The sequence below is a fragment of the Cimex lectularius genome, unplaced genomic scaffold, assembly GCF_000648675.2.
Source record: "Cimex lectularius strain Harlan isolate CLEC.00 unplaced genomic scaffold, Clec_2.1 scaffold174, whole genome shotgun sequence".
NCBI classification, from domain to species: Eukaryota; Metazoa; Arthropoda; class Insecta; order Hemiptera; family Cimicidae; genus Cimex; species Cimex lectularius.
Window position 1 is genome coordinate 665,636 of NW_019392881.1, and position 11,079 is coordinate 676,714.

At 39.1% G+C, this 11,079-nt stretch overlaps 1 protein-coding gene across 1 annotated transcript; it reads left to right on the forward strand.

The window, feature by feature from the left end:
• The first annotated feature begins 145 nt into the window (after window positions 1–145).
• LOC106665050 (integrator complex subunit 8) lies at window positions 146–10,818 on the forward strand. The gene is made up of 16 exons (XM_024229011.1): window positions 146–799; window positions 2,370–2,550; window positions 2,609–2,818; window positions 2,889–3,096; window positions 3,162–3,410; window positions 3,467–3,685; window positions 3,750–3,990; window positions 4,050–4,183; window positions 4,628–4,738; window positions 9,199–9,361; window positions 9,427–9,672; window positions 9,740–9,944; window positions 10,002–10,120; window positions 10,176–10,330; window positions 10,390–10,572; window positions 10,630–10,818. The coding sequence occupies exons 1-16, from the start codon at window positions 682–684 to the stop codon at window positions 10,747–10,749; spliced, it is 2,862 nt and encodes a 953-aa protein (XP_024084779.1). The 5' UTR covers window positions 146–681; the 3' UTR covers window positions 10,750–10,818.
• Window positions 10,819–11,079: the final 261 nt, after the last annotated feature.

Here is an 11,079-nt window from a genome sequence, read left to right on the forward strand (position 1 = left end):
GTCGGCATTTTTATAATTTCAGATTTTTTTGTCGGTTTGTATTAATAAATAAATAAAATAACTCCACCTCTCATATTTATGAGAAGCGGTCGGGACGATTAAAAAAATTGACTATCAAAATTAATATTTTATTTTGCAGAGGTTATTATAAAAGTTGTATTGTTATGATCTTGATTATCAAGAAATAAAAGCATGGGAATAAGATGTTTGTGAATGTGGCCATTTCCTATGCAGAATTTAGAAATGAAAATTTCGAAAATGACAGCGGACAAAAATGGAGAGGAAATCCGACGAAACTGTCGATTTGCATTGTAAAAAATGAAAGGGGCAAAGGAAAAGAGAAAAGAAAAGAAATCGAGGCACAAGAGATCGGAGAAGAGAAAGGAAAAGCCTCGTAGACCGAGGGAAAAATCTGGAAAAGGTGAGAATTCGCGGAAAGGCGTCCCCTCCGAATGTCGGCTTTGGTGGGGGGAGCTAAAAAGGGCGGAAGCTGGCGGCGCAGGTTAACCGCGGCGTTCGGACATGTTTGAACCGGGTGGAAACCTCCGGCGGCCGCGTATACGCCTCGTACGCCGTGCTCAGCTATGATCGCTTTTCTGCAAGTTTTGCCATTTTTCAGCAGAACCTGGTGAACGGACGAGGACCTGGAAGAGACGCCGGCCCGGCCACAAATCGGACCCGATGGACGTGGACCTCCTTCGGCCGGGCACCGTGCCCATCTCGCCGGACACTTCGCTCTGGTTCGAGTTCCTCCTCGACCCCAGCCACCTGGAAAAACACCTCAAAAACACTTGTGCAGGTATGTCAAACGCTTTTTTTTTTTTTTATTTACGTTCATTGTTCTTAATCAGGTTGGATATAGCAAGACCTGAAAGTATCGAGTTTCAATTGTTTACCAAATTTGGCCTGTGCCTTGTCTATTAATCACCAAGCTCATTGCTCAAATGACAATCATTCTTATCTTTCATCATTATTGTAAAAATTATTGGTGGTCTGGAATAGATTTGAGAAAAATGCAGTGTAATACTTGTATTTGGAGGAAAGTCAGACAAATTCAATTTACTATGGGTTAAAGTTGGGTTTCCACTGTGCGAAACTCACTCATGCAACTGTTTCGCGAAACTTGTCTCCGTTGTGGAGACATAGCCGTACTGCGAAACCGGGTGAGCCGACTGGCTGTCAGTTTTGTTTTAGTGCACATCAAAGTGTGTCGCATTGTTAGTTTTGCTCCATGTATATGCACTTGTTTCGAATATGAGAGTTCCAATTGTTTACCCATTTTTGGCCTGTGCCTTGTCTATTAATCACCAAGCTCATTGTCCAACAATCACTTTTCTCTATCTGCATATTGTAAAAATTATTTGTCTAGAATATATTTGAGGAAAATGCAGCGCAATACTTGTATTGGGTTGAAAGTCAGACAAATTCAATTTATTATAGCTTAAAGACAGGTTTCCACTGTGCGAAAGGCACTCATGCAACTGTTCTGCGAAACTTGTCTCGCGTTGTGGAGACCTAGCCATACTGCGAAATGGGGTGAACTAACCGGCTGTTGCGTTTTTAGTGCGCATCAAAGTGTAAACACTTGTCTCGAGTATGAGAGTGAACCAGGCAGGAAGATGGGATGTTGGATCTTCATTGCAGTCAATGTGTTAATTTTATTACATACTTCCAATTAATTATTCTTTTTTATGTAAGGTCTTGGTTGAGATGAAAAAGTTAGTGTCACAAGTGGGGTTCGAACCCACGACCCTCGGCTCAATACACCACTGCTGTAACCACTTGAGCTATCGTGACTTCTATCCACTCGGACACCAACTTCGAATCCCACTCGTGACACTAACTTTTTCATCTCAACCAAGACGTTACATAAAAAGAATAATTAATTGAAATAATTTGCCGGGGGTATCATCAGGTTCACTTTTGCAATTCATGTCGAGAGACATGTTCCTAGAAACCCTTCAACCTGACGATGAGCTAAAGGGCTTGAAATCCGGATTGTTGCTAAATAATTGTTGCGTTGAGCTATCGTGACTTCTATCCACTCGGACACCAACTTCGAATCCCGCTCGTGACAACAAAATTTTCATCTCAACCAAGACCTTACATAAAATGAATAATTAATTGAAATAATTAATATGGTCAATTAGACCACTAAACATAAATGCATTTATTACATACCTTCCTCCATGTCCAAAAGAAATAACAGGAAAAAGCAGTAAGTATTCATGTTAGAGGCCAATTAGAACTAAATATACCGACAGGTTTACCCTCAGTGATGATCTGCCCACCTGTGCTGTTTTGGTCTGTCAAATGCTTTTCCACGTATTTAAAATCGTGTTTCTATAAATTTGTAATTTATTTTTTAGATCCACCTCCTACTGAATTAATTGTAAAGTTCTTGACACTCTCTCTAACTGAAAAGCAAATAGAGCCAGGAGCTGAAACGAACGGTCCTCAAAGATTGAGCAAGAGATGTCAGGCATTGAAGATACTCGCCTTGCAAGTGGCCGCTTATCTAAAATGGGATTTAGAATTATTTGAAAATAAGTACGTTCATTTGTTTCTAAATGGTTTAATTGTGTATTTAATGACATATTTTTTTCAGATTACCTCTGCCATTACAAGCGACGCTTTTAAAAGATTTTTTGAATTTAGTGTCCGATGAATACGGAGATGTTTCGGTTCACAACAGTATTAAATTCAGTGAGGTGAAACCTCAAGTCCTTTTTGCCATATTTCTATACCACAGATGGATGTTGAGAACTTTCTGCAACTCAACACTTAACGGGAAAACTAAGATTCTCAACGGACTCATGTAAGTGTTTTAGTTAAAAAAAAAAGCATTTTCATTTTCTAAGGGTTTTTATTGTCTTTATTTATTTTAGGCCAAATGAGAACGTTTGTGAGGAAATTTCCGATGTGAATGCTGAAAGGAGCTATGCAGTTCTTAAAGACATGTCGCAGATGGCACACGACGTTTGCCCCATCATACCATCCATGGCTTCATTCACTCTTCTCACGGGCGATGTAAATGAAGTCGAACATCAATGGAACCTGGGAAAAGTTATTTCAATAGACCAATTTCAGTGTCAGGTTTGCTAAAAACACAAAACAAATTTTAAATTTAAAAATTATTAATGAATTTGTTTTTCTTTTAGCTCCTCATGGATTTGACAAAGTATCTCATGTTCAGAGAGATATACTCAGAGGCGGCAAAAGCTTTGGACATGTGTTGTACAGCTTTTAGCAAATGGAAAGCTAACGAACCAGAAGATGACGAGCCCTATTCTACAGTTACAGCTGAAATGATCGCAGGGCAGTGTTTGGCTTTAGGTATCTCAAAGGGAACGCAGCACACTCCATCTTTGGTCCAACAATTTCATAAGCTTGTTTCTCAGCAATACATGGTAAATTTATTAAATCTGTTCATTTTCACTACCACCTGCTGACTTCATTTGTTTAGAGTATAGAAAAAATTCTGGAAAAGGACAATTTAACAAAGGAGATTCCTCAGTTGTATCGTGATTGTCTCGAACTCGATATAACGTCTGAAATAGCAGCTAGAAAAATAACTGTATACAGAGATGCTCTCGTGCAAATCCAAGCTTCGAATATGGTCAGAAGGGCGTTGGAAGGAGGGTCATGGCAAGCTCCCAAAGTTACACCGATAGCATTGCAAAATGTAATTAAACTATATTCATTTAATTAAAACTTATTGTGACGCATTTTTGTTTGTTTTTATTTAGGCGCTAATCCCAGTTATACCGAGGAGTTCAGAGGTAGAAAGGAACCGATTGAAATATTTGGTCGGGACAACTCTTGTTAATGGCGATTTGTCATGTAGGGAATTAGTGGAGCTTGAAACCACCAAAGAGCTCCTGTCCGAGGAAGAAATAAATTCAGCAGTTGAGTCTGATTATACCGATCCTGTGCCTGAGATACTAAATATGGATCTTGAAACTAGTCTGTCCTTAGCTAGCAAACACAGTGAGTAATTTTTTTAAACATTTTAGTCTACTATGGAAAGTAATTATTTCTTTGTATAGAGTCCCCTAGCATACGTATGGCCGCAATAGAAAGAACATTGACAACAAGTTATGATTCTACTGATATCGAAACAGCCATTTCCAAACTGACGGCAAGGAACATGAATATCAATATGACCAAATTGAATAGGAATGTAAGTAATATTCCTACAATTCCACCTTGTTTTTCTAATATTATTAAATTCACTAATTGGTCTGCTTGACCAATTAATATATTACAATTAATTAAGGTTTTTAGCCGAGATAAAAAAGTCAATGGCACGAGCGGGATTCGAACCCACGATCTTCGGCTAGATACGCCGCTGCTCTACCACTTGAGTTATCATGACCTCGATCCACTCAGACATCAACTTCCTATCTCAACCGTATCTTGAGATTCAAAAGGTGCAGTTGAGATAGGAAGTTGATGTCCGAGCGGATCGAGGTCATGATAGCTCATGTGGTAGAGCAGCGGCATATCTAGCCGAAGATCGTGGGTTCGAATCCCGCTCGTGCCATTGACTTTTTATCTCGACTAAAAAACTTAATTAATTCTAATGTTATTGTTGTAATGTTATTGTCTTGTTTTGTTTTTTTAGTGGGAAATCCCAGTGTCTCTATCTAATGCAATCGTAAGTCTTGGTGGCGGGAATCTTCAGCATTACGTTTTTGTCCTTCTTGCCAAAGCATACGAATTGGATAAAATAGAGGTATTATAAAAAAAATTTATTTTATTTTTTTTAACATTCATCTCCTGAATGTTGTTTCCTTAATAGATAGTCCCTAATAGATGTAATTTAATTAATAGAACCTAATGAAAACGATTATGATGACTTGTGGTGTACTGCTGGGGTTGTTCATTTTAATTTCCTGAATTATTTTTTAAATTATTTATTTATTACTAATTTTTTTTAAACAATGGATACCAGGAACTGGAGGAGGAGGTTTCCCTGAGCACTGTAGCTGTACAGCTTATAGTACTTTATTTCTGGCTCCATTTTTTTTTGGGAGCTCGCAACACGTGTGTGAATTGAGCTCCCGGTGTGCCAGTGTTATATATATTACACAGGGCGGGCGACCAGGACCCGAGGGGTTAAAAGCCTGAGTAGGCCCGTACCCCATCCCTAGAAGGTCCGGGACCTGGTCGGCTCACGAGTCCTGTATAAACCTATTGGACCTATTCACAAACCCCAGGATTGTGGACCATTTTATCCTGGGGAGTGTTTTGGTTATGTCCTCTCCTTCGAAAGTATTAAATCTTTCCCTAGCATACCTATCGCATTCTGCGAGGTAGTGTCGGGCCGTTTCTTCTTTTGTTTCGCAGAAGCGGCAGAAGGGGTCTGGTAGAGTACCCATTATGAAGAGGTGTCTTCTCAAGGGGCAATGGCCCGTTAGGATACCTATCAGCCTCCTTATTCCCCTCCTAGAGTTAGAGAATAGCCATTTCGATTCTTTAGGTTTGATTTCCTTCAGAAACTCCTTCGATTGTCTGCATCCTGGGGACATATTCCATTCCTTTAGGAATTGTTTCATGCCCCAGCTACCTATACTCTCTTTTGCTGTGCTTAAAGAGTGGGGTAATACCGGTTGTGGTCCGACGAACTCAGTATTTGAACCTTCCTTGGCCAGGCTGTCCGCCTCCTCATTGCCATAGTGCCCCTTATGAGCAGGTATCCATACGAGGGTTACCCTATTCTCATACCTGGTGATAGTCCTATTAATGAGTTCAACGGTTTCCTCTACCAGTCTAGATGTTGATAGTTCTTTTTGTAATGATTTTAGACTGGCCTGACTGTCGGAAAAAATTTTAATATCTTTTCCCTTAATCTTGTTATCCATCAGTGTTCTACAGCAGACATTAATGGCCCAGACCTCTGCCTGAAAGACCGAGGTGTTATTACCAAGAGGATAGGAGATGCTGATCCCTAATTTAGGTATGTGTATTCCAGCACCACTTCCCTTATCCTTAATGAGTGAGCCATCGGTGTAGCAATCTAGACTACGATGGTCATCATCAGACCTATAGTTATAGTCACAGGGAGTGACTACCTGAAAGTATTTTTTCCCTAAAGGTGTTTTCACCTTTTTATCGCTTACACCCAGTAGTTGGTTGTTGACCTTACTCAATAAATGTAAAATTTTCGAGTGTCCTATATTATTTCCCTTATGGTTCCAGCTGCCTTCACTAATTAATCTATAGCAGCTGGTTAGTGCTTTAACCTTGACCTCAATGTGTAGAGGTGTGGTGTTTGTTATCACTTCCAAAGCTAGGGTTGGTGTAGTGGGAAAAGCTCCCGTCATCATCATACAACCTAGTCTTTGGAATGACCTTAGCTTGTTAATAGCCCCTTTGTTTTCTAGCCCATTCCACCAAACTAGGGCTGCAAATAGAAATCTTGGTAGTATGATCGCGGTGTATATCCATTTGGCCACCCATGGTTTAATACCCCATGTTCTACCAACGATTCTCCTACACTGCACCATGGATATAGTGCCTTTCCTATGTATGTTTTTAATGTGGCCTTTCCAATCAAGTTTCCTATCTAGCGTTATCCCTAGGAACTTGATTGTATCCTTTAATTTTAATTCAATGCCCTGACATTTTGGGTTTTTAAAATTACCTATTGATCTTCTCCTGCTGAACATTATCAGTTCCAGTTTAGCAGGATTTATCACAAGACCTTTGTCGCTACACCATCCGGTTAGCAACCCCATCGCCTCCTTCATCAGTAGTGATAGAGTCAGAGGGTCCTTACCCGTGATCACTATGGTACCATCGTCTGAATATAATTGGCTATAAAAGCCTGAGTTATTCAGAAGCTCTAATAAGCTGTTTACTGTGATTAACCACAATAGAGGAGATAAACATCCTCCTTGTGGACAGCCTCCAGTGACCCTGATTCTCAGAGTACTGTTACCTAAGCACATATTTACCATCCGACCCTCTAGGTATGTTTTCACCCATCCTATGAGGTGTTGGTGAATGTTATATTTATTTAGTGCTGCTATAATGCATGAGGTATCTGCATTATCAAACGCTCCTTGGATATCAAAGAAGCATCCTAAGGTGTACTCATTATTGTATAATGATTTTTCAATCCTTCCTACAAGTGTATGCAGAGCAGTTTCCACTGATCTTCCTGGTAAATAGGCATGCTGATTAGGATGTATCAAGGTATTGATACCACAGTCATGTCTAATATATTTATCTAAAATTTTCTCTATTATTTTAATGAAAATAGAAGATATACTTATAGGTCTGTATGATTTAGGTAATTGATAAGAGACCTTACCTGGTTTGGGTAAGAAAATTACCCTTGTTTCCTTCCAGCGTTTTGGTATGTACCCCAACGCCAGACTACTCCTTAAGAGATCCCATACAGCACTGGATAAACCAGGTGTATCCTGTTGTAAGAGGGCAGGAAATATTCCATCCATCCCTGCAGCCTTGAACTTCTTGAAGGACCATACCGCCCATTTGTATGCGTCCCAAGAGATCACTTCATATGCCTTCCTCCAATTCGGCATAGGTGTATTATTCATGGTTTGGGTGTCGGAGGAGCCTGAACTTGGGAAGTGGGCCCTTGCCATTAGGTTCAGTGTCTCCTCGCTTGTTGTGCAGTACACCCCGTTTTCGTCCTGCAATAGACCTAGTGGATTAATATAATCCTTTTCCAAAAGTTTAAAAATTCGAGCACTTTCCTTAATATTCTCTGTCTTCAGACAATATTCCCTCCAGGCCTTTCGTTTGGTTTTCCTCAACTCTTTTTTGTATTCTTTTTTCTTGGAGAGATATTCTCTCCAAGACAGTTCAGAGTTCTCCTGCAGGGCTTTCTTGTGTAAGACTCTGACCCTTTTCCTCGCACTAGCCAGAGCTCTGTTCCACCAATGATGTCGATTCTGGCGTAGTATTTTTTCAGGGCATGCCTCCGTATATGCAGAGTTAATGACCTGTATGATTTTGTTAGCAGCCTGCTCCAGCTCTGTTATATTGGTAGGAGCAGGTGTACCTGTAATATTATTATTAATATTATTGATGTAGGAATCCCAATTTGTCTGTTTTGGATTCCTAAACCTTATTTTTTCAACTTCACCTGAGATCCAAAAATCTATTAAACAATGATCTGAAGAGATCTTACCTGGTGTCACCTTCCACCCCTTTACCCAATTGGCACAAGGCATGGTGGCTAGTGAGATATCCAAGACCTCCCTTCTATTTTTTGTTATAAATGTGGGAGTATTGCCTACATTCAGGATTGATAGATTTTTACTCACTGTAAATTCCAGGAATGTATCACCTCTTGTATTATTATCTGAGCTGCCCCATGCTATGTTATGTGCATTTACATCACAGCCCAGTATAAGTACTATATTATTATCCTCACAATAAGTTGTGAGTTCCCTGACTATCTCGGTTGGACAGTCCTCATCGTGGGGTAGGTAGGCACTCGCTATGTAGAGGTTATGTCGACTACCCCTTCTCCTGAAATCAATAGAGATCGTTATGATATCCCTAGAACAAAACCTAGTTATGAGAATTGGTTTTAGTTCCTTGTGAGCCACAACACACGCTCTTGGCTTGTCCTGTCTTAGGTCCTGAAACAGTTCAAAGCTATTATTCTTTAAACCAATTACTTGTCCCCTATATATAGTGTGCCAGTGTTCTTCCATCAAAGAAACTCATTTTTGAAGGGGGTTGGGATCAAATTCAGGGTCGCTGAGATCTGATCCCACCCCAGACCTTCCATTGATGAGTGTCATGTCAATTTCTTTCAATTGTAGCCAAAGGTCCCCTTAGGCGTCAGAAAAAAGTCTAGAGGTGACGGTGGGGATCGAACCCATGACCATGGGATTTAATAGCTGAGAGTATGATGCTTCAGCCTCTCGGTTACCACGGCCCGTTAAGGCATTTTGATTACTTCTTAAGGGATAAAATTTTTAGAAAACGCGGTGAAGCCGAAAACGCCTTTCATGACTATTGTGAGTCGAAATAAATATTTTTATGTCCGCGGAATAAAAAGCCCTTATTACATATTGGCAAAGATGTATAGATTGTGATGGAAAATAAATGAATTTTCTTGGTTTTATAAACATTAAAAATATAGTTTTGACTGCCTTTTCAAAACCTGCATTATTTTTGTACCAGCCCAATATAACCCTTCTTTTTTAGAATTACAGTCAGGCAAAAGCTCTGATGAGAGCAGCCATTGATAAGATCTCCAAAGAAATTCCAAACCAGAATGCGACATCAAAAATAATTCAGCTCATTTCCTGGGAAATACTTTTAGTTGAGATCCACGAATTTCATTCCGAGTGGCCTGCGAAGAGATTAGGTAGGTTGAAATTAATTGAAATTGTTCAAGAAAATTCAGGAAGGATAATTAATTACAATTTACAGATTGGTCTGGCCTCGGGCAAAAATGTATTCAGGTTCTTATTAAAATCGAAGGGTGTCTTCCGAGAGTGACTCTGAGAGAAGAATGCGCCTTGACGCTTTTAAACACTGGGCAGTGGTCGGCGCTAGTTGCCACGCCACAGATCAAACATTCTGTTGCCCTTGGTGATCTTTACACGGCTATAGCAGCAGCCTGTGAAGACATCAACAAGTACAATAAAAAAATATCCACGGATGCCTGGGATAAAAGTATATTTAACAATTTCTTTTTCTAATACAATTTAGCGCTATTTATATATTTAATGTTTTTCTTCAGTTTTAGCAATGTTTGCTACATATAACCAGAAACGGAGAGATGTTCCGCCTGTAATAGCACAGGCCTTGTGTGTAATAGTTGAACTGAATGCGTTAGTTATTGTAATTTCTTTACTGGCAAAATTGCATAATGTTCTAATTGCTGATCAACCACAGTTGGAACTGTATGCACAGCTGACACAAGTTTGGCCGAATACAATAAAAAAGTATGAAGTCTGATTGTTGCCTCTTGTCGCAGATTTTTAATTACAATTATTTTTCAGCGCAAATCAGTACAATGTGAAGTACGTTTCTGAAGTTTTAATGGAGGTTTTGGAACACGCTTTGAAACAAGCTCCAAATAATGTACCCTGGTTGAAACTAAAGGGAGATCTTCACTTTGGTAAGAAAGTTTAAGTTTTACTTGATTGATATTTTAATTAATATTTTAATTGAAGCAAACGGTCATCATTCTGCGGCTCTCAAAAGTTACATAGAGGCGGCCATAGCTGGAACGGATTATTTCTCAAGGCCGTTGCATAAAAACATAATCGAGGATCACGTTTATAAGAGAATGATAGCTTCCTGCACCGCATTGCAATGCTATACACAGGTATAAATCATCCTGTTATCCATTCCACATTCATTACAGCTTTGTTTTTGGTTTTTTAGGCTGGGATATTGTGCCAGTTCTTGGAAGATGTCGATTACACGACAGCTTTCAAGAGCCTTTCCGAAGGGTGCTGCAACGACTCGATGGATTCCTACTACGATTGCATTTGGGATGTAAATATATTGGAGTTTCTCATCCACTTACATACCAAACGAGGGGAGCATCACAGAAAACAAAAAGTGGTAGGTGCAAAGTCCGGGAGGTGGGAGAGTACGCTGTCTCATAATGGTATGTTTCAGATCAGAACCATTGGTCTCCTTGAATTGAACTCCAACAACAACGATGAGATTAAAAGAGAGGCTGAAAACATAAGAAAAGGGCGTTTTATGAGAGCAATGACTGCACATTACCTTTCGTAGGGTTTTTTTTTAGGTCAATTTTTGAAATGTAAATATTTTTGTACAGTGAAATATTTTAGTTATTAATTTTTAAAAAATATTGTAAAATTTTGTAAAGTATAAATGTTGTGATATTTTTGAATAGTTGCTTTATTATACCACCTGAGGCCTGAAAATTACATTTTTATCAATTGACTTTACTAATTTAATTAATAAAGTTTGTAATTTAAAAATATTATTTTAGGTCAGTTTTCTGTACAGTAAGAGATTTGTAGAAAATCTAGACCTAATCTAGATAAACCATTTTTTATTATTTATTTTTATTTTGCGATTGCATGTATACAACAAGTA

What these genes read in the sequence shown, in the direction of transcription:
- LOC106665050 (XM_024229011.1), top strand. Translation starts at nt 682, where the DNA reads ATGGACGTGGACCTCCTTCGGCCGGGCACCGTGCCCATCTCGCCGGAC. An exon ending in TGACCAAATTGAATAGGAAT is followed by an intron (nt 4,184 to 4,627) that starts GTAAGTAATATT and finishes TTGTTTTTTTAG; the next exon opens with TGGGAAATCCCAGTGTCTCT. An exon ending in TGGCCGAATACAATAAAAAA is followed by an intron (nt 9,945 to 10,001) that starts GTATGAAGTCTG and finishes ATTATTTTTCAG; the next exon opens with CGCAAATCAGTACAATGTGA.